This window comes from Manis pentadactyla, chromosome 12, assembly GCF_030020395.1.
Source record: "Manis pentadactyla isolate mManPen7 chromosome 12, mManPen7.hap1, whole genome shotgun sequence".
Taxonomy (NCBI): domain Eukaryota; kingdom Metazoa; phylum Chordata; class Mammalia; order Pholidota; family Manidae; genus Manis; species Manis pentadactyla.
This window is the reverse complement of record NC_080030.1, coordinates 39607723-39633604: the sequence shown is the minus strand read 5'-3', so window position 1 is coordinate 39633604 and position 25882 is coordinate 39607723. Positions and strand designations below refer to the sequence as shown.

General features: G+C 45.6%; 1 protein-coding gene across 5 annotated transcripts in view; it reads left to right on the top strand.

The window, feature by feature from the left end:
- The window catches only part of TIAM2 (TIAM Rac1 associated GEF 2), a 217273-nt gene that overhangs the window by 170834 nt on the left and 20557 nt on the right, over positions 1 to 25882 (top strand). For 4 of the 5 annotated variants that reach the window (XM_057489076.1, XM_057489077.1, XM_036886727.2 and 1 more), the window contains one exon: positions 8400 to 8503. In XM_057489076.1, the coding sequence (XP_057345059.1) occupies positions 8400 to 8503 (104 nt within the window). Of the gene's footprint in view, positions 1 to 8399; positions 8504 to 11384; positions 11947 to 25882 lie in introns of those variants that run through there. The other variant, XM_036886730.2, reaches the window with a different exon arrangement.

The window sequence follows — 25882 nt, the reverse complement described above, 5'->3', positions numbered from 1 at the left end:
CTTTTTCTCACTGTGTAGACACTTTACCAGTAAGAACCTGAATGAAGTCCACAATTGGGCCCAAACCTCAGTGCTACTTAGATGTAGGTGTTATTTTAATGAGGCGGGGTTACTCTTGGACAAGGTCTTTGGGCCTTGCGCATGCCCTGTAATCAGGGAAGCCCCTGTGGTCCTGGGCCTCTTGGCAATCTAGGTGTCCTTGACTGGGCCTCCTGGTAAGCTGCGCTTCCTGGACTGTGGAGCTGGGAACTAAGGGGGACTTAGGCGTTGGCCAGGGAGGAGTCTGCCTTGGTGATGGGCTGGCCCCTTTCTCCTGCTTATGTCTAACTAACTGCCTACTCTAACATTTTAAAGTGTATTCATGCAGTTGTGCAAACATCACCACTAATTCCAGAAGGTTTTCATCACCCCAGAGGGAGACCCCACACTCGCCAGCAGTCATCCTCATCCCCTGCGTGTTTTGTGCATGTGGGGTTGTATAATAGGCAGACTGTTGTGTCTGCTCTCTTTCCTTTCGCATCATGTTTTCTAGGTTCTGCCACGATGCAGCATGAAACAGTGCTTCCCTCCTCCTTATGGTGGAGGAATCCTCCACTAACCCCACAGAACGGCTGTGCTTCCAGAGAGGAGGTGTGATCCAGGGTGACCTCTGTTCCCAAACCACATCCCCTAGTGCGACCTCATGTGCTCTTTTCTCAGGTTTCGGCCCAGGGTCTTTCAATAGAAGTCCAACTCAGTATAGTTCATAGGTTCTGAACTTAATTTCTACTTTATTAAAGTTCAGGCACCTAAGTGTCTGAAATGCAGGGGCCTCTGTCATATGCCCCAGAGTATAGTTAAGTGTGGTACCTGGGTCCGCCTGACTCAGGCGGGGTTAGTTTCTGTTAGAGCTGAAACCTTGGCTGAAGTTCCCTTTTGCCATGGACTTTGTATTTTTCCTCTAGGGATCCTGATAAGGTTCAGTGGGAGGCCCTTTGTCTTCACTGTTTGCTCTAGGCACACACCTCGGGTCGCAGCTGCAGCCCCGGCCTGCCTGGGGCACGAGGATGTGGGTCTACCTAATTCTCTTCCGCCTCTTCTAAGAAGGTCTTTTTCTCTATTGTGCTGTAATCAGCACGGAGGTGGCTGCAGCCCATTCCTGCCCTGCAGACACCTGCCATATTCCTGTTCTCTAAATAGTCTTTCAGATGCTGAGGATATTTATTGCAAGGTAAGTCAATCAAATCACAGCCAGTGCTATTAAGAAAAATTTACTACCAGTATTTACTTCTCTTTATCACCAGAGATCTTTCATTGTCAAAAACATCACCAGTTGGACTGTGACTTCAGGTTAAGTGGACTTGGAAGAGTTAAGGAATTTACTTTTTTGTGGCATTGTATTTATGCTGTGGTAGAATTCACTTCTCTGCAAGCTTAACAATGGCATTCAAACTGCTGTCCTGAATTTTGTTGACTCGAGAATAATAGCAGTAAAGAAATGTAGAGTCCTAGATATCTTCAGCAGAGTAGCTCAGTTTTTATCTACAGCAGAAGTATATGATATTAGTGGTGATCTCTTTGTTAATGGTGCAGTGTAGGACTTGACTAGCCTTTGAATGTGGTCAACTCACAGTTACTCTTTCCCACTGAATAGTCCATCTGTTATTTCACTCAAATGTTTTTATTTTCATTCCGTTTCACTGACTAATGATGGGTAATATGTGCCTGGATGACAGAGCACAGCAAAGGTCATTAATGGAAGATATCACAGACCACTGCGTTTTTTTAAGTAAAAGCATAAGTAAAACTTAGGGAAATCTGAGATAAGAGTTAACTAAAAATAATCAATGCTATTCAAAGTTTGCAAATTTAAATGTAAAAGTTGAGAGATTTTAAGCTTTTCCGTGCAAATGAACTCAATGCTCAGGGTGTTTTGGCACCATGATAAACTGTGTCGTGAGCATTAATGCAGAATTTTATAGTAGCAGGCAGGCTTGGAGAACTGGAAAAGAAATCACAGTGTTGTATTTATAAAATGCTGCATCCTGCCACTGGCAGCTTTGATTTACCAAAATCTCTACCTTTTCTTAAAACCGCATTCATACATTTTTCAAAAAAACAAAAGATACATAAGAGGAAGGAACTGAATTGGATAATTTCTAAGATTCTTTGCAGGTCAAAAATTCATTGATTCTCAACAAGCTGTTCACTTATGGAATTACATATCGGGAATTCTGAGAAATTGAATAGAGAAATTGAATAAATCAGGTAGATTGAGAACATAATTCACACAAACTGTGTTATCTGATGTCAGTAGGTCTTTAAAGATGTAATACAACTCTATTGCCACAGGGAATTATTGAAAACTTAATTAAATCATTTGTTATTTACTTGTATCTTCTTGGATATTATTCTCTTTTTTTAGATTATTTTTTTCCAGTGGTCTTCACAGATGATCACCTTTCTCTAGTTTTCACCTCAGCAGGGGTCATTAGGGTTAATGATTAATCAACTAAAACATTGTGAACCTGAGGCGAGAGTCCCGATGAAATAATGCTACATTATTTATCTGAATGCGATCTTTTCAATTGCTCTAGTGAACATATTTCATCTTTCTTTAGGAAGAGAGGGAGCTAATAGTTGCTTTGCACCTCCTCTGAGCTGGGTGCTTGTGGGTGCATTTTGCATCCTTCGATGTCACTGATCCTCGCAGAGGTGAAGTTGATGTCCTGGCCATGGAGAGAGGCAGAGGTGTCTCTCAGCAAAGGGGGCACTGCCTGTCAGCTTTAGAAGTTCATGAGCCTTTTTTTTTGGATTTCTTAATGAATTGGGGGAAAGTGGCATTTCTTAGTTTGGGACATGGTTTTACTGGACATTTTTGTAGGTGAAAAATGTGTGTCATTGAGCTAAGAACAAGGTCCGGCACAATGAACACAAATTATTTTTTCCCCATAGCTGTTGGGGTACTTTGAATTTTCTCGGATTGAATCCAGGAAATCAAGAGAAGTTTTTCCTTTCTCTTTTTTTGTTCAGAAATTTTTCAAGAGTTTTTGCCCATTAGGAAAATGGTGTGACTGACGGCAACAGCCAGTATGTATTGACTTTCCACCAGGACACACTGGCGTGGGTCCGACATTCGCCGTGGTTGATCCTCTCTGTAGTCCTTGCGTTGGGCAGCTGCATAATACCTCCTAGACTGGTTGCACCCAAGCATTTCCATATGGAAACACATTTTTTAAACACTAAAAATTACCTTCCATTTGTTTTTCTCCCCATGTTTCTGTTAGAGCATTATATTGCTTTTTGTGAAATTATACATGGAGGGAGATTACATTAAGAATGACTTTTATTTCAGAATAGTAAAAGTATATATATATCAAAATATATCCAAAAGCTTTTTGAGAATCAGTATACTCCGAGGTATGCTTTGAAGCATGAAAAGCCTAGTTTAAAAGTAATTTCCATTGTCATTGCATATCTTTTGTCTACTTCAAATGAATCCTCAACCCACAAACTGAAGCAGAGCTTTTCCTGATGCTATGAGTACCTTCACTGGTTTCTTTAAGAAAGTCTTTACCTAATGGGAAAATGACTGTTCTCTCATGTAGTTGCTTGTGTTGGGCCTCAGGGACTGAGATCATCCTGAGATCATCCTAACTCCCCTTGTAGTTGCTGTTTCTGAGTTTGCAGGCGGCATTCCGAGACCCTGGGAGGGGGTCCGGTCCGCTCTTCTCTAGAAGCAGCTCTGTCTCCAGGAGGCGGCTCCGGCAGGCGGGCAGAGTGCCTCAGCCGCCCCCTTACAACCAGAAGCTGCCTGGTCTCTCTAGCTTCTGCTGGCTGGTACCTGGGTGGGTATCCTGGGACTGGGAAGAACTGGTTGCCTGTTCCCTTGCTACCTGGTTGAGTGAGGAGGAGGCAGCCAGCAAGACGGAGATTATGAGATGGCACCAGCTAGAGGAGCCAAACACCGGGGCTGCCTGCAGAGCAGAATGGGAGGACCTCAGGAGTCAGTAGCAGGTGGGAGACCGACAGGGACATCACTGAGCTCCCCGGCCTCCTCCCAGGCTTCCCAGGGCCACCCATTCCCAAAGAATGGTTCTTCTTATTGCCTGGAGAAAATAAATGGCCAAGCCTACACTCCTGCGTGTTAACTGCTAAATTGGATTTAGAGATGATGTAAATGTAAACTTTGAATTCACGTTACAAGCTGTGTGGGTGAGGCAACCTTAACTTTGGCATTTCCTGATGCTTCTATTTTTAAGTGATACCCAGGATGTTTCTGGAACACAGGTTTTGCCCTGTAATTGCAAAGGATTTGGGGTTGCCAGCTGCTTGGCTGACAGTGATACTGGTGGAGTCTATACCGATGCACACCCAGGAAGATGCTGTAACGAGTTGGCTCCCACGTGGGGCTCCGTGTTTCCCTCCCTGTCTGTGAGGACCCGGAGGGCTGGCAGGCAGGTGTCTTCCAGGTTAGCTTACCAAGTGTGTCGTCACCCTCCAGAAATGTTTGTTTTTGGAGAAAGATATCTAAGCCTGCTCCCAAGGTGTAGCACCTGACTCAGGTGGCACCTGGTACCCAGTGGGCGTGCAGTGCTCAGCCCCCAAATGACGAAGGAATAAATAAACTGAACGAGTAGCTCCAAGTGGGGGGCCCATGACAGTGGCTCAGCACAGGGAGGTGCTGTCACTCAGCTGCTGTGTAGGAACTCTCGTGGGCCAGACTAGATGTGAGATATTTCACATTGCTAGACCTCACCCCAGGGTGTTAATTTCCACAAGGAATAAGATGAGAAAGACGAAAGGGTATATTTACCAGATGTTAATAGATGTCTTGACTTGAATTCGTACTTTTGTTATATATTTTTCATTATTGGCAGTCATTAGCTGAAGACTTTTCTGGAGCAAGTCTGCATGTGTGTACTGAAGTGTGCTGAGCATGGGGGCAGTGGGGGGTGGGGCGAGGAAGCACGTGCTTGTTACCTGACAGGGATAAAGCACCCTAACAGTGCATATGTCACTTGGGAGGAAGCTCCCCAAGGTGGGAAGCCGATTTTTTGGTCGGGAGGGGAAGAATATATTTACTCCCTTCAGCAGCTGGTGCTCAAGTCGTGGGCAGAGTGTAAGTGGGGCTATACGTAGGCATTTGGCACCAAGGACAGGATGTCAGCACAGTGCCTGCTTAAAGCATCTTTGTAAATAAGCGTTTGAATTTTACTGGCCTGCACTTTTTTTTCTAAAGCAAGTCCTGCTGTTTTCCCAAGACCAATTTTGTTCTCATTTCTCCTCTAGATAGGAAGCAAAGGGCACACTACTTTGTAAGGGGACATAGGTCCTGGTGACATGGGAGGGTCCCGGCTTCCCCTGTGCTTCGTTCTCTCTGGGATGGCTTTGGCGGTGGGGTTCGAAAAGGAGTCAGTCTCTGCGGAGACTCTGTTTATGCCCAGACACCACTGTGCCACTGTGAAATCTGGGAGGTGAAACAGCTCCGAGATTTCCTACCTCAGCGGGGCTCCAGAACCATCCAGGGCTGCCTCCTCTCAGATCGCTCGGCCCGCCTCAGTGGGAGTTGGTTCTCATGATCTGTCTTGTCCAAGCTCGTGACTCAGAGAGGATCCAAGCTGCACCCAAAGGCTCCCTGAGGTTAAGGGGTGCTGGAGGTGGTAGAGGAGCCCCCCTGAGCCAGAGCAAAGCTTTCCATCTGGGGATGGGCAGGGCTTGGACAGGAACGGCATCAAATGTTCTGTTACCAGGTAAACATACTGTCTTTGTAAGAGGTAAAAAGTGGTTGTGAGAATTCTCAGTGTTTAAGTTCCAAAGTTTTGTGCATATATTGAATAGATGACTCAGAATTCATTTGGCACCTGCTCTCGAAAGCAGCCATGTTATTTTCACCAGCATCCATCTGGCTGCTTCAGCTCCAGAGCACCCCATGCCTGTGCCATCTCTGAGACCGTCGGGGGACTCAAGGTCCCCTTCATCTCTGTACCCCTAGAACTTAGTACATACCTGACATATAGCAGGTGGCATAGAAATCTTCATCATGAATAAATGCATTGATTGTGTGTCTTATTTCCTGTCCTTGATGCAACTCTTTGGAAATACCGAAGCTCTTTACTTACAAGGTAAAAGGCAACGATAACACACGTGTGACTGATTCTGTTCCCAGGTAATGTGCTTTTCCACTGTCTGGCTTCTGTGACACTTCTCTCTTGATTTCCCTATATACCTCTCTGTTATTTCTTGATGAAAAGAGGTGCCTCCTCTGAGGGCCTCTGTGACTGGCATTTCCAGGGTTCTCTCCTGGGCCCCCTTAATGGCTCACTGTGCACAGGCTCCCCGGGGTGGGCAGGGGCGCTGCCACCCAGCCCCGTGGCCTCACTCCACAGCTCCATCGTGTCATTCGGTTCCTTAAACTTAGTACTCGCAGTGCTGCAGCTTTCCTACCCATTTCTCCCGAGGTCTTGCCTTCTGCCAATTCCTGCATCTTAGGGCACCCTTTCCTCCCTGCTCCACTTTCTCAGCTGCAGCCACACCCCACAAGCCCCCAGATCATTCTGGGCTCTTCCTGTGACTGCCTTTACTCAGCTGCGTCCCATTCGTGGAATCCCCTCTCCCCACTGCCCATCCTGCTTGGCCACCATCAGCTTTAAAGACAAATAAATATGCCTCATATTTAAAGACTCTTCTCAAGTGTCTCCTTTGTATTACATCTTTTAGGGCCCCAGGGAGAGCTGACTGCCTTCCTGAGTGTCCCCATTCAGCCCTCCATGGGCTTCCTTCACACCATCTGTGATGCTTTGTTGTCACTGTCTCTATCTCTCCCTCCCTCACCAATCAGTCCCCCATGGACTAAAAGCTCATCTTGAGGTGATGACTGTGCCTCATCCGTCTTTGTTTCCCCAGCACCCGGCAGAGCACCTGGAAAACAGTCAGTGCTCAAAAGTGCACAATGGATGGATGGAAAGGTGTGTTTATGCTGAGATAGCAGGACTGGGGGCCGTGGCCTTTTGCGGTTTCTGTTCGTTGGTCTCCCTTGCACAGGTGCACACAGTGGCCTAAGGAGGCAGGGAGGGAGGAATAGTGATGGGTCACTTTTGGGTCAGGGACTAACCTCGCTTCCGAGGCCATCAGCCTGCTGGTGAGTGGACTGCCTCTATGGTATGTTAGGTGGGAGAGGTGAGCTCAGGATTCCCACCTGTCATTGCTACCCCAAAATTCCCCAGGGATGGCTTATGCTTTTATGACCAGTACTGCGCCTCAGGTTCTCTTACTCTACAGCCACCAGCAGTGGAATCTGACCTGTACTGTCTGGTCCTTTTCTGGGTGGGGTTAGAGTGTTGGGAGAGTCAAGAGGAAGAAGAAATGGAAGCTCTAGAATTCTCTAGACCATTCAGATGTTTTCTTTGGGTTTCCTCTTGTCTTAGGAGCAGCTACCTCTAATGATAAGTGATACCAGCATGATCATGGACCAGCACTCCTGTCCATGAGGTTTGTCAACTTTCTAAGGTCCCCATAGCTTCCAAAGGTCCCCTGGAGACTATTGTCCTTGCCTCCATCGTGCTGAACAGTTTCTTTGTCAACATCTGTCCATCCTGCTCAGCCTGTGTCAACTCAGATGGGTCTGACATCGATGACTTCTTGTAGCTGACTGAGATCGGAAACCATCTGCTTTCACCTAGTTGAGGGGACAGTCTACCAATGACAAGAATTAGAATGAAACCTATGTTATATTTTGATAGGGGCTTGTCTTTCCATCTTTTTTGCATCTGTGAACTTGAGAAGCACTGGAGAGCATTGTTGAGGATGGCTTGTGTGTATAGTTGTAGGTTGGAAAACTTCATGCTCTGCTCTTCATTTTATTTCTTAACCCTTACTCTAGCAAAGATTTGCTGTTCCTCTTGGGACTTTCAGTTGAAGATAAACTAATTGATGTCAGCAAAAGAAGAATTACGCTCACAAATAAGGAAGCTGTAGGTTGCAGTCATCTATGATATTACATCATTGATTTCCAAGATGTCTGCAGTGGTTTTTCCTTCAGCCCAAAATAGGGAAGTGCCACCAATGGCCACTGCTGTTTGATTCTTGGTTCAATAAATTATTCAAAATCAGAGCTTAGTGAAGTACAGTTCACACCACAACAGGAGGAGTGAGAAGGCATTTGAGTCGTTTTTGTGATTGGCCATTGGTCTCCTTTGACAAAAACAGTCAGAAGATGTTACTTTCGCAGTTAGTGAAATCCCAGACCTATTTCAGAAGACCGGCTATGTGCATTTTGTGACGTCACTGTCATTAAGGATGGCTTTGTACAGCCTTCTAGGTTCCTTTTCTCTCTCACTTTATCTATAAACCAGTTGTTACTATTTTCTTCAGATGGCCAAACTCACTTTTCTGTATTTTTTTTATCACTTTCCACGCAGATTTCAGTAATGTCCCTGACATCACAACCGGCCTGAGAAGGAGTCAGACTGATGGCACGCTGGACCAGCTCTCCCCCAGGGAGAAAACGGGGCAAGCGTTCCGGGTAAGGTGCTGCCCCGAGTCTCTACCACAGGCCCCGCAGACAATCCCCACCTTCACCTGAGGTGGGAGAAAAGAAGGTGGAGGTGTCCTATCCCGGGGTCCAGCAGTCGAAACATTGTTTTTTTTCCTTAAAGAAAATAGTATGTATTTGCCGTACTAATAGGAACTGCTGACTCCAGCCCGGCCCCCTCCCCGACTTCAGGCGTGCCACCAAAGAGCAGTGCAGACATGGTCATTCGTATGTTAGGAAGGTTTTGACCAGGAAAATCTAAGCTCAGTTGTTCTGAAAGTTGTGTTAATATTCCATTCCTTTTCTTTTGTCCAAAGACAAGTTGTTTTTGGACTGTTGTCATTTTCTTATGATCAAATATACAAAACATAAAATTTGCCATTTTCACCATTTTTAAGTGTACACTGCAGTGTTGCTAAGTGCATTCACAGTATTGTGCAAGCATTAGCATTATCCATTTCCAGAACTTCATTCATGCCAAACAGAAACTCTGTACCCTTTAAACAATGACTCCCCATTCACCCTCCACTCCAGCCCCCCTGGTAACCTCTGTTATACTTTGTTTCTTTAGTCTAGGTACTTCCTATAAATGTAATCATGCAGTATTTGCTCTTTAGTTCGTGGCTTATTTCATTTAGCGCAATGTTTTTAAGGCTCATCCATGTTGGAGCATGCATCACAACTTCACTCCTTTTTAAGGCTGAGTAACATTCCACTGCATGTACCCCACTTTGTTTATCCATTCATCTGTTGATGGATATTTGGATTGTTTCCACCATTTGATTATCATGAATGAGGCTGCAGTGGATATTGGCATACATACATCTGTTTGAGTCCTTGTGTTCAGTTCTAGCAGGCATCTAGGAGTGGAATGGCTGGGTCGTGTGGTAACTCTGAGTTGTGCTTTCTGAGGAGCAGTGCAGCGAACCACAGGGCTGCACTGTCTTCCATCCTCCCCTGCAGTGCGCGAGGTTCTCATTTCTCCATGTCCTTGTCCAGTAAGGACACCTTGTGGTGTTCCTTCCCTACGTTTTTAACTGTTTACAGTCCGCAAACAGCTGTCCTTTTAGAACTGGTCTGATTGACATGATCTATTTTAATACAGGGTACAGTTTTAATTGATTTTAAAATTATAACTGTTTTACATTTATTTCTTTTGTCTTAAATACAAAGTAATAATGGAGGAAATACAAGCTATGGCAGGTATTTAAATAAAGTTTTAAATAAAACTTATAGCAGGACCCTTTTGGGTTTAGACTGTTACCAGCAGCCAGTCCCTTGGCGAGTGGTCAGGTGGCACACCCTTTGGTGACTGGTGACGATCACTGTGGGAAGGAGGGGCCAGGTTAGACCCTGCCAGCTTCAGAGAGAATTCTAGTGGCCCCTGACTTCTCCAGTCCCTCTCTCTTCCTGCCCCTCTGTCCTCTGCTCCATCCCTGCTCACTTCCTCTAAAATCTCCTCCTCCTTTTCCAAGTCCTCCTACAGAGCAGACACTCAGTCGCCTTCACTGGTCTGGTTATGCCCCCATGATGCAATTTGTTAAACTATACTAAAACCATCAGCATTGTTGTTCTTACTCTTCTGTTCTATCTCTGGTGGGTTATTTACTTTTGGGAACTCAGTATTGTAGCTTCGTTTTTCATAATGGATCCTAGAGCATCAGATAAATGTATTTTGATTGTCTTAAAATTTTTAAAAAAGCAAATATTTCTGAAACAGTCAAGAAGCTAGGGGGTCTCTTTAAGGTAAGTGTGCCTGTGGGGCACTGGCGCAGTGTGGCAGTTTGGGGGAAGCCACTGACCACTTCAGGGATAATGATTTCCTCTCTGGTATAATCTGTTTGAGCTCCACATTAAAGTTCTGAAGGAAATTAAGTGCTTTTCCAAATTTTACTTTAAGATTCAAGAAAATAGATATGCAAAAAGTTACCGTGTTAAGGCCATTTCCAGCTTTATTATTTAACAACGCCTGTCATAATTAATGCCTATACATGATGAACATGAAGGCATCAGTTAGAAACTTAGAAAAGTAATGGAAGACACAGCTCAGCTTGAAATTGGAGCTCTGAGCTTTAATTTCATGCTAAAATAGTTAAAGGAGAAAGCCAAGAAATAAATGCCAAATACAGAAGAGAAGAATCATTGAAAGAATATTAGTGTATTAAGCATTTGCTGCCAAATTCCTCCCAAGTCTAAAGTGATAATCATCTCACTTTTTTCAAATTTGAAGATTATCTATCATAATGGATTTCGGTACATAAAAAAAAAATCCTAATGAGATGCCTAGCAGTTCACACAGCCTTGCTCCTTAGAAAAGTAGAATGAGTGACCACCAAAAGTTATAATTTTATGGATATTAGTTAAAGTTTTGAATTTAAACATTACAAAAATATCTGTTCTGTATGATTACTATTATTATTATTTTAGCTTCCTAGTTACATAAGGGTATACCTAAAAGCGTTCCTTTTTTGCTTTCCAAATGGTGATTTTGGAGTTTTATGATTTGTCCAGAATGTGCTGGATGTGGATCTTTCAGGATCAACCTGCTGCCGTCTGCTGGTGTCCACAGGAGGTGGTCACCCTCCAGAGAGAAGACCTGCCTCTGATTCCCCAGCTTCCCCTGTCTGGACCATCTAGCCTTCTCAGGGGTCATTAACTTCTTTTCAGATTAGACTGGTAGAACCTGAGTTGTTTGGGATATTTTACTAACACTATTCTAGACTTTAGAGTAAGGAATAATTTCCTTTGCAAATCAAATGCAGCCTGGCTTGACGAAGCACAGCTGTAAGTTAGGCCTTTGACAGCCCCACAATTTCTGCAAATGGCTCATAATTGATTGCCTTCCTTCTCTTCAAGGGTGCCTATTACTGTCACAGCTCTTTGTGTGCCCCTTTCAACCTCTGCTGTCAGGGGGATTTTTTTTTCAGTATTGTTAGCAATTAGCTTGCACTATTGTAATAGTTTAGAGTTTAAAGGAATAAACAATTTCTCTTTGGGTGAGGGGGTTGGAAGAGTTTCTGGTATGTTCTAGGAACTCGAGGTGTGTTAAGCAGTCCCCGCAGACACGCTGCGTGTTCCATCGTCAGCTCCCTGAGCTGGCTCTGAAGATGTGGCACCTTGGTTCTGCCGTCTCCCCGTGCGCCCTGACCTGGGGTCCTCCCAGCCAGGCGGGCTCCCGGCATGGGGTGGAAATCCAGAGGAAGAGGGTGAGCCCTCCCCAGCCTCCGGTGCTGCCCTGGAGGAAGAGCTTGGTGGCGCTAGGAGGTCCTTGTGATTGTGATTTGGAACAGCAGTTGGGGATTTTTTTCATCACCCGGGGATGAGAGTGAGAGAGAGCCTGCATCCTCTTCATTTCCCAACAGCCGGCTGTAGATGCAATCATTTCTCCCAGAGGGAGCCTGTTTCTTTGAACTTTTCCTTTTTATGTACAGCATGTAAGTAAACGAGGGCTTTGATTCTCAGGGATGTAGATTCTGATCCAAATGTAGGCATGCTTGCATGGTTTTCTTTTCTCTGTCTTGAAAGTTGATTTTACTCTAAAATGTCTAAAGACGGTTACGCAGATGAGACGCTGTGCCTTTCTTTCCAGAAGGGATCCTGGCAGTAATCGTCAAGCACTCTTTGCAGCTCAGGATCAGAGAATATGTTTTGGGTACCAGTTGTTCCGTGGCTCTGTCAACGTCTCCTTTCTCATTCCAAGGGTGCATATGGGTCTTTAACTTGATCTCTGAAATAGTTCTGTCCCTTTGAAATAGGGAGCTAATAGAAAGTACTAGGGAAATTTCAAATATTTACTCTGTAAAATATGTTTGAAAAGAGAGACAAGTCATTTGAAGATGGTAAATAATTCTGTGCTTTGTAAAATTTCCTTGGGGTGTAGCACACACTTATATTGGACTTAATGCTGTAAGAGAAAATCCACAAAAGTGAACCATTTTCTACAAGGTAAGCAGAATTTTCACTTTAGGTACTCCTGATTAAATCTTTTTTTCAGGTTTTTAGGAGAATTTTATGTAATCACCTAGTATAGCTTTGGCAATGATTATTTTTGCAGTTTGTAGGCGTTGTGTTGATAGAACAGAGCATTGGGAATCTGGAGATATACAGCATGACAACTGTGTGTTGTGCTCTTTGCAATTTAATCATGTTTAAAATATAGTTTGTTCTGTTTATTTTTTCAGGGTAGAAAAAAGGGACATGTACTAATGGTTAGGTTTTAGTGCACAGAATGAACATAACTTGCATTTAGTTTTTAATGCCTGCTCACCCACTTAGCTTAACCTTTTGAGTTTTTCACATGAATTGCTTTTAAGAGTTTGCATATCTAAGAAGCTGAAGGAAAAGCAAAAGATTATTGGACTACACAATATGTTTTCCAGCATTCTCAAATTATACCTCTTTCTTACCTTTCTCTGAGTCCCCTGCATTATCTCAAGATGTTTGGTTTTAAGATGTTTTTGTTAAAAAGTCAAATTAAGATGTAATTTATTTATAAATACTGGTCTTTCTGCATGGCTGCTATTCAATAGACTAATATAATCATGATTTTTTTTTTAAGCCAAACATACCTATTTCTAACTGCATGTCCTCTGACATAATCTCTATGTGAATGCACAGAGAGAGAGCATCCTCAGAGCAAACTCATTGTTCCTAAAAAGTGATTTGGGGTCTGATGGTCTCTGGTAGCAAGATGATAATCTTTCATGATGATTTAATTCCAGGGGGCCTTTTTTTGTTGGCATTGGTTTATAGAAAGAACCCTTGGCCTGATGGTCAGAAGCCTGAATCTGGCCCCTGGTCCACCAGGCTTTCCCAGTGTGTGACCTGGGGCAAGGTGTCCAGGCTTTCTAAGCCTGTGTCCTCACTTGTAAGTAAAGAAATCAATACCACCAACCTTGTGTTGTCGAGAGCATCACAAACAACTAGAAGCACCACTATGAGAGTGTCAGGCCAAAATGTGCCCCGTCCACGTGCATGGTTTTGAGTGCTTTCCTCCTTTCCACCCCTGATGCTTGACAGCCATCTCAGCTGCCTACCCAGACTTCTAGAAGTTAGTGTCAGAGGTCAGATCCTGCTGGGCTGTCCCATGAGATAAAAAAGGATTGGAAACCAGGGGCCTTGGCAGTGGAGCCCTCCTGGCTCTTTGTTATCTGAATGAAGTCAAAGTCTGCCCATCTTTTAGCTCATTTTTCCTAATGTAGAGTGTTGTGGATTGAGGACCTTTTCGGTTGCTTCAAATGACTAAATAAGAATAGTATGTGTTAGACCTGCTTTATCTTTAGTGGGAGTGGGCTGTGAATATCAAGATGCTCGGTGAAGCCGGTCGAGGATGTCTTGCAGACTTTTTGCCTTTTGGGGAGAAGTGTCGGTTCCGGGCACAGAGGGTCTTCAAGCACACAGGCTGAGAAGGCCCAGGTCAGGCTGCATCTCCCACCTGCTCTCACCCTTCGTTCTGCCTTTCGGACACCATACGTCCTGCAGGTGGGGACTTGGTGGCAAGTTTGTGGACTTTTTGCTGGGGCTGTGCTTAATTTTTGCTGGAATCTAGGGGCCATTTGATCACTTTGTAGTTAATTGGATTGTTTTCCCCCATTTTCCTAGCTCTAGTGCCCAGCTTCTTGGTCGACCCCTTGATCATTAGGGCTAATGTGTCAGGAAGATGCCAGACCTGTGCTGGCTGTGGCAGGAAGGGATATTCCCGTGGCATGGGGCACAGAAGAGCTGTGTTCTCTCTGTTGCCAAGGATCACTTACACACTTACCCAGAGGGCCAGCGGTGTCCCCCACAGTGTCAAGTGAGGAAAAGAAGGAAAGAGAACCCGATCCCCGCTCAGCGTGTGGGGAGGGCCGACAGTGAGTGGAAGCAGTGAGCCTGAAGTGGGGGTGACGCTGAAAACTGGGGAGTGAACGCACTGAGCCAGTGGCTGCACGGCAAGCAGTTTGGGAAGAAGGGGGCTTGTCCAGCAGACAGAGGTGGAACAGTGCAGTCGACAAGAAGGTGGGCAAGGAGTCTGGCTGGTGGGCAACTCTCCATCTCTGCTCAGCAGCCCCCGGCACCCCAAAGTTGCTGTGGGACGGGGACCTGAAGTGATTTGTGCTGGGCCAGTTGTGTCCCTGGACAGAAGCAGACTGAACAGTGGGAAGGAGGCTGTTGCCCTCGGCTGAGCTGCGGGCTCCCTCAGGAAACTGCCCACAACAGGAGATGCCCGAGAGGTGCTCGGCCACGTGGCTGTGCAGGGAGGTTTGGGGTTCAGCCCCTGGGCGGTGTGCCCCACGACACGTGGCTGGGCTGAGGCCACAGGAAACTGTGTGTCCACAAATGTGGTCTGAGGCTGGTGTGTTCTGTGTTAATGTGGACTAGATGTACGCATAGGCAGCAGGGCTGGTCTGGGAGCCAGCTGCTCGGTATTAGCGCCCAAGACCTGGGGCCAGCCACCCTCTTGCTCTCTGTCCCCTAATATGTGGCATGGGGATGACACCACCTGACTTGCACTGAAGCTGGGAGGCTTCCAGAGGCCAGTTAGGTCCCCCTGTCTTCAGTGGTCATGGCCGGGGTGGCATGCTGGCTCGCACGTGGGCCCTCTCCGGCCTCCTGTCCTGCCCCCACACCCTCCTTCTTGCCATCCTATGTCCCCTGGTTTTCCCTGCTTCTCAGACTTTCCCTTTCATTCTGTGTTTGTGGAAAAAAGGAAAAGTTCTTTTTGAGAGTCATCTTCAAAGTCACAAAATGAAGGAGAAAAAGGAGGAAGTCAGGAAGAGGTGGCGCCACCCGGGCTGTGCATGAGTCACTAGCGGGGCGGCTTGTCAGGGAGATGCAGGGCCCCGAATTAACTTGCCGTGGAAGCAGCCAAGAGCTGAAGGGATAATTACACCCCCTTTCCACACCGTGGGGCCGTGACTAAGAGACTCCCCACGGCCGAGGCCGCACAAAGGTTTCACCCTGACGGAGCAGAGACGCCTGTGGACGTGCCTGCCCTTAGCCTGACGACTGACTTCCCACATTTCTTTCTGGTGCAGGCCTGCCTCCCTCTCCTGTCCTCTGAAACAGCAGGGGCCGTGGTTTTGCTCCCATCCTCGGAGGCGAGGCGCTGAGGGATGTGTGTGTCCTCTCCCAGGCAAGCCCAGGGCCGGCCAGTGCCGTGCAGCGTGGGGTGGGGGGCTCTCTGGCCGGGCTCCTGGCAGTCTCACCTCTGCCCCGGCAGAGTCCCGTGTCCCGGGAGGTGCAGAGCAGGCCGCCTGCTTTTCCCTCTGGGTGTGGGGAGAAGTCACAGGGTTGGACCCTCTGTTTCTCTCTGGATTGGAGGTAGAGGGTTATGGAGACCTCAGCGTAATCTGCTTTTTGAAGAAGAAAGCAGGGAGCCAGTTTCTCAGGCCAAACCCTAACCTCAGTAAACCCTTTACAGTTTCTTGCATATTCTCAAGGTGAACCTTCTGGACATAGGGAGGTCTCAGAGGAAGGACACATGGGATTTTGCCCCAAATCTTACATTGAACATTGAAGTCACTTTCTCCTTGGATTAGTTATCAGATTTCTCTAGATGCAGCTGAGGGGTGGGTCTGCCCATTGTGGAGGCCCATCCTGGCTCTGGCTGTCTACTGCGCGGACCACCTGTCCTGCCGGACCTCCTGCCTAAATCTCTGATCTAAAGCAATCTTCTGCTTGACATAGGCTTTTCTCTTCATCAATTCAAGGGGCTATTTACAAGAAAAATAAATTTTAGAAGAACCCAAAACATTGGCTACTTATTGTCCTTCATATAGTTATCAAAGTTAAAACTTCTAAGATTTATAGAAGTTCTAAGGTAATGGTAAGTGAAGGTAAGGATGCTTGTGTTCCCATATCTGTTTTGGTCTTTTACTTTCTTACCTAGTTTGGGAAATTACATAGAGCAGATGGACTCTCAGGAAGTTCCCCATATATATTATATATAAAGCTACTTACAGTTCCAGGAATTTGACTAATCTTACCCTTATCCTGGAGACAGGATTTCCCCCTTACAAGTCCAATAACTCTACATTTGTAATTCTGATTTTGAGTAAACATCTGTCTTTGACTTTGTCTTGACTTAATATTATTGACATTATAGAAACAAGTACTTATAATGTGAAAAGCACTGTTTATTTAGTCAAGTGGCATTTTGAATGTTGTTTTTATCTTCAAGTCTAATTGACTGGATGGGATTGGCTATTAATACCTTTTTTTAAAAATTAATGTGCTAAGAGACATTGAGGAACATTGAATAACCTCTTCCTCAATGGTAAAAGACCGTTAGGTTGACATCAGAAGAGACAATATTGATGGTGGTAGTTAGACATCCCTAGATTGTTGAGTACCAACTACAACTTTGTGTGATGGTGTTTGAGCATTTCAGAAAGTTTTGTTTTCTGTAATTAGTGGAAAAAAGTGATTTTGGGGGAGCACAAATTTAAATTTTGTTCCCCAAATTTTATAGAACTCGATTTAGGAAAATGAGTGGCCATCTGAGGGACCAGCAGGAGGTGGTTTAGATGCTCAGCTCAGGGGATAAGGAGGCAGCACTTGCTCCTGGGTTTGTCTTCTGAGGCCACTGAGAGAAGAACTCCACCCAGGCCACTGTCACGTCAGCAAGTTGAGCTAAGTCATTGGTACTCTTCACTCCTTTGCTTTCCTTTGGAAGAAGTAACAGCCACCACTACAGTCTAATTTGGGCTGCCCACTGTCGGGCACCATGAATCTTCTCTCTCTCCCCTTTAATATTTGCCAAGAATGGGGGTTGGTGGTGTAGTGCCCCACTGTTCATTCATTCATTAAAATTTCTTTCACAAGAGCATTCTTTGGGGGTAGCCATGGTTAACAGGTCTGAAATAGTCATGGTGATAATCCTTAAATATTTTGTGTACCTTGCAATCAGTTGCGTGAAAACTTGGATTGCATGGAATAAATACAAATGCGTTTGAGTCTCATGCTGCCTTTTTTTTTTATGCCTTTTATCACAGATTCTCACTTTTTAACAGTGTCCCAGCCCCACAGTGCAGCTGCTTTCACTTTTTAAAGAAAGAAGTTCTGATAAATCATCCTGAGTCATCTTGCAATTTCCTTCATAGTCTTAGCCTTGAGTGACATGCGTGTTACTCTGGGGCGAGGCTGTACCCGTGCACCCTCCCCCCAGACACCAGTTCTAACTGCTGAGAGTGAGGTGGGACTGGTAGTTCTGGGAATCAGTTCCCTGCTGTTCTTTCTGACAGCACAAAGAACAGAGCCACAAAAAACGTATTTGTCACTGAGATGGGAGACAGGAGAAAACTGAAGGCATGTTTTTAAAGATGCCCCCAGTTCTGTCTTTTCTCCTTTTGATTGTTTGGCTTGCTGGGCTGCCTCCTGCTCCCCTGTTTCTCCCTAGTTGTGTTTGTTCAGCTTGCAGGGTGTCCCTCCTCCTCCTCCCTCAGCCACCTTCCTTCATCCTCTCTCTGCTGTCACCTTAGTTCTTTTGTGTTTTCTGAGAGCGGATGTCAGATGAGGAAGCTCCTAGGTGTGCAATTGCTTAGAAAGGTCTGGCCCAGCATTTGTACGGATGGGGGGTTTCACTGCCACTGCTGAGAAACCGCAGATGCAAACGCTGAAGTCCTGGCTTCGTCCTGTCTCCCAAGCTGCCCTGAGCCGGCCTTGGGCTTCCTGCAGTCCGCCGCCTTCACGGTCAGTCAACCATGGGATAAGGGAGAGTCAGACGGGCAGCAGCCTGGCCGGGGTGCCAGCGGGTGTTGGAGCAGCAGGATGGGGTGGGGTGTGCCCTGCTCTCCGCGAAGCCACCTAGTGAGGTCTCGAGTACAATGGTTTTAGAGGAGAGTTTCCAAGATAGAAAGACGGATAATCAAACCAGTGGTTTCGGGTGATTTGAAAACAGTTTTCTGTGTCTAAAGCTTTAAAACAGTTATGAACTGACATTCTGCCAGTCGCGTGGTCTCTGATGGCTTTGGTTTTGGGTGAGCCTCTGCTGCCTCTGTGCCCCTTTCCTAGGTCACCGGCTGTTTTCCTCAACCACGGGGAGGCATGCCTTTGGTTACTTTATATTTGATTATATTTTCTAGGAGTTTGATTGGACCACTTATTTAAAGTAATTGTCTTAGTTTAAATTTTATTACTTCACTTCTATTATTTAGTCACTGTTGGGTTTTAGAGATCGGTTGGTGGCTAAGTCTCAGATACATGCGTATGAGGTAGGCATTGCTCCCCATGAGATGGTGACTTTGAGACCTTGTCAGTAAGAATCTAGAGTAATGTGAGAGAGACTGGATTACTACATTGTTGCTTAAATCTAGCTAAATTACTTAAAACTGTAAGTAGAAGAACATGCAGTTCAGTCAAGGCAAATAACATTTGGCAGCACCCTTAATGAAGTAGGCTGTCAGGAGATCAACAAATAATTTGGTGTTTTACCTTTTTGTGATTTTACTTCCCAAAACCCGATTTCAAGCATCATTTTCAGCTGAATATTAGAGCTGAAAATCCAGGCCTTTTTAATCACAAAGGGGATGTGAAGGGTTTCAGCCGATCAGAGTGCCTGGCCCCTCTTTACCTTGAAGCCATGCTTTGTGAATGACTAGGGAGCATCCTTGAGCCATGGAACCTAATGGAACAGCACTTAGCAGGGGTTGGTGTAATTGCTGCAGATGTTGCCGAGGTACCAGCCTCCAGGAGGGGTGCGGAGAGTCGCTGCCCTCTGCCTGAAGCTGCCGTGGGGGTCATGCCGTGCTGGTCCGTCTGGGCAGCCCCCTCGGTTTGTTGTGCATCCGCGACAAGTCTGCCACTATGTGGCAGCAGGAGATTGAATGTGGTAAAACTTAAGTTCCCAGAGTTCTTTGAAGGGTCAGTAGTTTGTCTGCCTGTGTCCAGGTAGGGAAAGCGCTCCCTTCATTCCTCCAGATCAGAGGACCTGCTCCCACTTGAACCGGGAGGAGAGACCGTGGCTCAGTGCCTCAGGGAGAATGTTGCAGGCAGAGGCAGGCTCGTGCTTGCTTCCTCGGGAGCCGCTGTTGCCGTCACCTGGGGATTCTGGGTGGATACATCAGGGGATAAGAGGATTCACTAGGAGGATTTTATCCCCTGCTGTCCGAGTTGGAAGGGATGGTAGGTGTCTGCCTCTCTGCTCTTGCCGGAACAGGCAGGGGGTGGAAGGAGAGCAGGACCCCAGCGCTGCCGCCCTCGCTCGCCGGCTCATGGGCCTCGGGAGAGCCGCTGCAGCCCACAGTCCTTATGCCCTGAGTCATTAACAAGCAGGAGGTGTGTTCCCACGCCAGTGTCAGGGAGGTGAAGTGACAGAAGAGCTACCACATGTGTGAAATGGCTCCCTAAACTGAAGGGGTGCTGAGCAAGGGTGCTGACCGTGGCCCTGAGTGTGTACTGTGGGATTTCTGTGCGTCAGCTCACTTAAACCCATTTTTTTTCCACAACAGCCCTACAGAGTAGATACCACTAACACCTTTTAGCAGGAGAAACCTGAGACAGGAGAAGTTAAGTGACAGGCCATGTCTTTCCAGTACACCGTACTGCCCAGTAAGGACGACGCTGTTGCCCTGATCCTCGAAGAAAGGGGGAAGAACCAGCCAAACAACTGTGTTTAAATAGCAGAGGTGTGGGATATGTGTGGGTTTCCTCTTGAAATTGATTTAAAAGCAGACTAGTTCCATTTGTTAAATTGAAGGTATGATAAAAATCTGGACACAATCTTTTGGTTCTTTAGTTTGATTTACAAACTTGTTAAGCTACAAACATGTTTTTTGTTTTGGGTTTTTTTTTTTCATTTGGTTTTAAAGAATCTTTCACAGAGCTATAATGAAATTTCAGTAGTGGCTATTATTGAATAATTCGCAATCTCTGGAAGAAAAATTCCTAAGGCCTGGAATACCAAGCATTGGCATCTGATATTTGCATTTGGTCATCAGTTTGATTACGTGAAGTGTGGTTTCTGTACTACACACGGGTCATACTCATACATAAATATTTTTACTTCTGACTTGTTTTTTAATAAGTAAAATTTGTGTTTTTTAAAGTCTGCCATTATATAATAACCTTAACATTAAAATGGATGTTGTAGTACGGTACAAAAGCAGATTCTAGTCTTTGGAAAAAAATAACCATTTAAAACTGTATTTTGGGGCACATGTAAGTGCAGCGCTGTAGGAGAACACCACTTACATCTGAGCAGAGATGCTCTTCTCTTCCCAGGACGGCTGGGTGACTTCTTTGTGACTCTTCAGGGCAGCAGTAGCCGAGCATTCCTGCCACGGGCATTACCTGCACGTAGTAGAGGATCTGTTAATACGGGATCTTTCATTTTTTGTCGGTAATTCTTAGAGAACATTTCCTCAACAATTTATAACCACTAACTTTTCTAATCTGAATGCACCTTTTTAACGTTCTGTTTCCCATTGGAGCGCCCTCCTTGTGGAATCTTTATAAGCCCAAAATAATAAAAAAAAAAAATCCCATCTGCAAAGGCAAAACATGTCTTTGTAACTGAAACTTCCGGTACTCTTGCTTGCTTGTGAATTATCTGCTGCCTTTCCTGCTTTCTTTCTGCGGTGGTGGGAGAAGCATTGCAGGAAAAGAATGCACCTTTCGCTAACAGTAAAAGGTAGTGTTAAGCAACCCCAGGGGCAGGTGTCCTAATAATGTCTGCTTTGTGAGTTCCTACAAAACTACTTCCTGAGGTGAAGTTATGTGGCAACAATATGTCAATGATGATCTAGGAAAAAGAGTACTTGGGCAGTGTCAGGGTCACATGGATTAAGAGCCGTGATGAACATAAAATAAGTAGACTGTATTAGTCTGTGTTCCTGTGAAGCCCCCCGGGACCCCCATACTCCCATGGACAAGAGGAGTCTGGGAAAGCTCCAGAAGAAGGTGGACCAAGCCAACTAGCTAGAGCCAGCAGGGGATGCACCTCTCAGAGATTCTGGAAGCTGATCTAAGATGCCCAAGGAATATCAAAGAAAACCAGAATTGGTGCAACTGTGTGACAGTTTCCTGCGTGTCTTAGAAGTTCTCAGAGCTCGGCCTGCAGGTGGGAACCAGGTATTTCCCTGGATTTTGTTTTTCTAGGCAAGGCAACCAGGAACCCATATGGATTACAACTAGGGAGAAAGTAAACCTCTAAAGGAGCCAGAAAGGGCTCAACTGGGGCCTAGTCGGGGCCCAGGCGGCTGGGCTGAGCTGCCCTGAGCTGGTAAACCTGAGTGTGAGGGATCCTCCCTTGCAGGATCCAACTCACTTGTGCTCAGTCTTTTATTTACAGTATAGACTTTACTGTCCAGAAAACTGGTGGCTGACCAAGATTTATCAGAGCTCTAGTTGGTCAAGAATTTGATTACTTTCATATTATTATTGATACATTTTCTCTTCAAATTAAGTGGCAAAAACAGAAAGAGAATCTCAGTCAATTCTCAGATTATGTAACACTTAAAGACCTTCCCTGCAAACACTGCTCAATAATATATTATCAGTTGCCAAGAATAAAGGCAGACAAGTAACTCTTGATTAGAAATGTCGCATTTGAAAAAACTGGTAGGCAACTCGGAAACCAACGAGAATGACAGTGTTAAATGAAAACATTAACCACTGAAAATTAGTGTAAATGCACAAAGGTCAGCGAATTTATTTGATTATCAGAACAAAAGTTGGCTGTGAGAGAAACTGAAGGAAGAAAATAAAAACAGAGCAAAGACCTGAGTAAATTCCTATGGGAAAGTGGGTGGAGGGTAGTACTTGCAGACAAGAAAAGTCATAGTTAAGTATATGGTATCAAAGAAGCAAAAAGACTTGAAAAACATTAGTTTGGAGATAAACCTATTTAGAATGAATGTTAAATGATGTAAGGCGATCACAGAAAGAATTTAAATGCAGGTCTCAATGCCGCAAGTCACAGAAAAAGCAAGCTATCATCCCATCCATCAAAAAGCACCTGGAAGCACAAACCCAGTAGGGGAGCGGGAGTCCTGTTCCTGAGCCCTGTGGCGCTGAACCGGGTGAGCGTGCTGGGGTTTGTGTAGTTTCGGCACAGTTGAAAGCGTACTGCATAAAAGGGTTTATGTCATACGTGAGTGAAAATGTCCTCTAGAAAATAATACATAAAAGTTATTTTTAAAATTTACTCTTTACTCACTAAAAATTTTCAGAAAAAGTTTTATAAGTTTGTTTGAGTTTTAATTCAGATTTAATTTCAAAAGAGTTTTTTTCCATCTGGGTTCATCTCCTTATATCTGTGCCTGGCAAAGTTTTCCTGTAAAGGGCCGGACAGTAAATACTTTAAGCTCTGGCAGCTCCTGAGCCATTCGTTTCAGGGCGGGAGTGGCCACAGAGCCCAGCGGAGGAAGGTGCCTGGCTAGTTCCAGTGAAGCTTCACGTGCAGTGGATGGTCGGCAGGGTTTGGCCCAAAGGCCTGGTCAACTGACCCCTGTTCTGATGATAAACCCTCACCTCACCTGTCTGCTTCAGGGTGGGGTCATTAAAGTCTCTTTTCTACCCTGGGTCACGTATTTTGCATTCAGAAGTCAAGGAAAAATTCTGGCCTGCATGCATCTCCCTTGGTGAGCAGGTTTAACTATACTTCAGAAGCCAGACCTTTCTTTCTGGGTAACAAATGGGAACAAGAAAACGGTACCTAGCACAGGATATATTAGATAGGATGAGCTGTTTTATGTAAATTGCAGAAGGGTGATGTTGAGACACTGGTGTTTTATGTGACAGAGGTGCCAGGTTGTGCAGAAATGCTGCCCCAGCCCTGAAACATCCTTGGCAGAGAGCGTGTCACATCTGCTCCTGAATTCTGAGCAAGTGCTGGTTAAATATGGAAGTGAGCAGAGGGCAGGCAGCAGGCTGTCAGCTGTGCCCCCAAGGAGGTGACTGGTCTGGGAGCCCAGATTCAGAGGTGGCGCATCTACTCTCTGAGCACACAGCCCTGCCCTGCCTTGTGGGGGTGTGTCTGAGCGCTGACGTTACTGCTTGACACACACAGGTGCCTCTCAGTGCCCGCTGCCTGCCCTTGGCCATGTCAGTGACCACCCCCTTCCTTAAATCTTGGCACAGTTCCAGGTGGTTCTCCTATGCCTGTCAAAGCTGCAGCCCTGCCCCCTCCTCTAGCCCTCCCTATGCCTCCCCCACTGTTTTGTTTGTCCCCACAGCCTTGACATCTCTGTCTGAGATGCTGTGTGGCCTCTTTTTGTTGCTGGGGTCCGTATCCCCTTGCTCTGACGGTTTACTGTATTCTTGCATGAAGGTCAAGGTTTTCAGCTTGTGTGTTCAGCTTCATCCCCAGCACCAAGAACAGAGCCTGGCATAGAGGAGGTGCTTGATAGAAATTGTTGAAAAAATGAAATTTGATTTCTCTGGCCATTCCTTTAGGGAATCCAGAGGAAATGTATTCTTCCATGCTTCTAAAAATAGCAGAACTTAGAAAATTAAGCTCTCTTTGCAAATTACAACTTTTATTGAGCCCTGGCTTTAATTGATCCCACATACCATGCTAAGTATTTTTACTTATTTCACCTCATTGAATCCTCAGTGACCCTATAATACATCCCCACTCTACAGGCGAGCAAACAGAGTCAGGGGGGAGCTACTGAGGCCACACAGCAGGTGACTGCCGTGGTCTGGGTTGTAATTCCAGAGCCTGGGGGCTTAACTCTCCTGCCTTGGAAGAAAGTAATTGTCTAAGAAATTTCAGGCCAAAGCGTGCCCCAGGCCCGTGTCATGATTACACGGGGGTGGGTAATGAAAAGGGGCAGAGCCCGGCTGGCGGCCAAACCACCAGGAGGGCACACTCACCCTCTTTACTGCCATCATGACAGTTCCTTGCCACCTGCTATAAGGTATGTACCTAAAAGGTGGCAGGGATTTCCACAGTGCCATGTAGGACACTGCACTCAACTCCAAATGTATCTCCCCCACTCCCCACCCCAAAAGCAAGCCCCTGCCTCTGTCTCCTGCCCTGTCTCCCTGCACTACCCTCCCGCTATGGCTGTACAGGCCTTCGGTTCCTGGCACATGGCACACTTACCCCAGCCCCACACTGCTCAGTCTAGCTACCTCTACTTACCCTGGAGGTCATGGCCTCCATCCCTGTTAGCTTCTCAGACCAGAGTAAGTCTCTGTCCTGTTTCCCCCACATCCCCAATTCTTTGGGTACCAACCGTACTTAAATTACTTGCTCAAAGCTTGTCTTGCCAGCCAGACTCTGGGCAGCCTGTGTGGCTGTCAGTCTTGTTTGTTGCTGTGTCCTCATTGAAGCAGAAGGCTTACCAAGCCTTTTCTGCCTCAGACCATTTTTTTTTAAGTGACAGGCAAAGATTCCATTTATAAAAAAATATTTAAAAATTAAACCACTGTAGAATTGAGAAAATTTGGATAAGGCAAAGATTAAAAAATCTTGGTTAACACTGCATTTGTGATATATGGCATTCCATTTTTAGAAAATCTAGGCATGTATGTTTATATGTAGTAGATAATACATAAAAAGTTGCTTTAAAAACTCAGGTCTACTTCCTGCCCTCTCTAATAAATCATGGCTTCCTTTTTTGTCAACACATGTCTGTCCCTCCTGTCAGTGGTAATTGCTGGTGATGTCCATATTTTGTACTGTACTTAGGTTAATCTTTACATTTCAGTATAAAATAAGGACTCTCGTCAGACAAAAGGTCATGGTATGTTGAGAGTGTACATTCCCACTCTGCCCTTGGTCTAGAAAACAAAGAATATGAGTGTGCCTGCATTTTTTTTTGTACCATTTTGATAAATATAAAAATCTCATGCCATTTCTTTATAGAGTTTTCAATCCAGGGATTATATCACTATAAAACTGTCCTCCAAATGTAAATTTCAATAATCTCCTTGAGTTTGTTTTTTAACTACCTCTCTGCCCAGGTGCTGCGCACCGTCCTCTTCCTCCCCTTCCTTCCTCCGCCTCTGCAGGATCTAAGTGGACCCGGTGGTGCCCTCTCCGCCCCGTCTGCCAGCCATGCCAGCGGTCTCCAAGCATGGAACTGAGAGTAGCTGTGGAATTCTGGCCCAGCAGACGGTGTGGGGCAGGGGATCTGCAGTTGGACATGCAGGATGGGGCCCCCTTGTTCCCTGGGGGGAGCCGCCTCCCCTGGAATAAAGTCCCTCTTCTTCCTCTCTGCCCATTAGCCTTCCTGGGCAGGTCATTTAACCCTCAAGGCTCATGGATTCCCTCTGCTGGCACCTCTTGGGGATATTAGATAGTTCTGTACATTAATAACTTTAATGAAGTGCAGAGGGAGTAGAGGAAAAAGTTCTTTGAACAGTTTTTAAATACTCTGTTTTTTTTATTTTTACTAAGGGGAACTTTTCTCACAAGCGACTTGCTAGGATATGACAGCT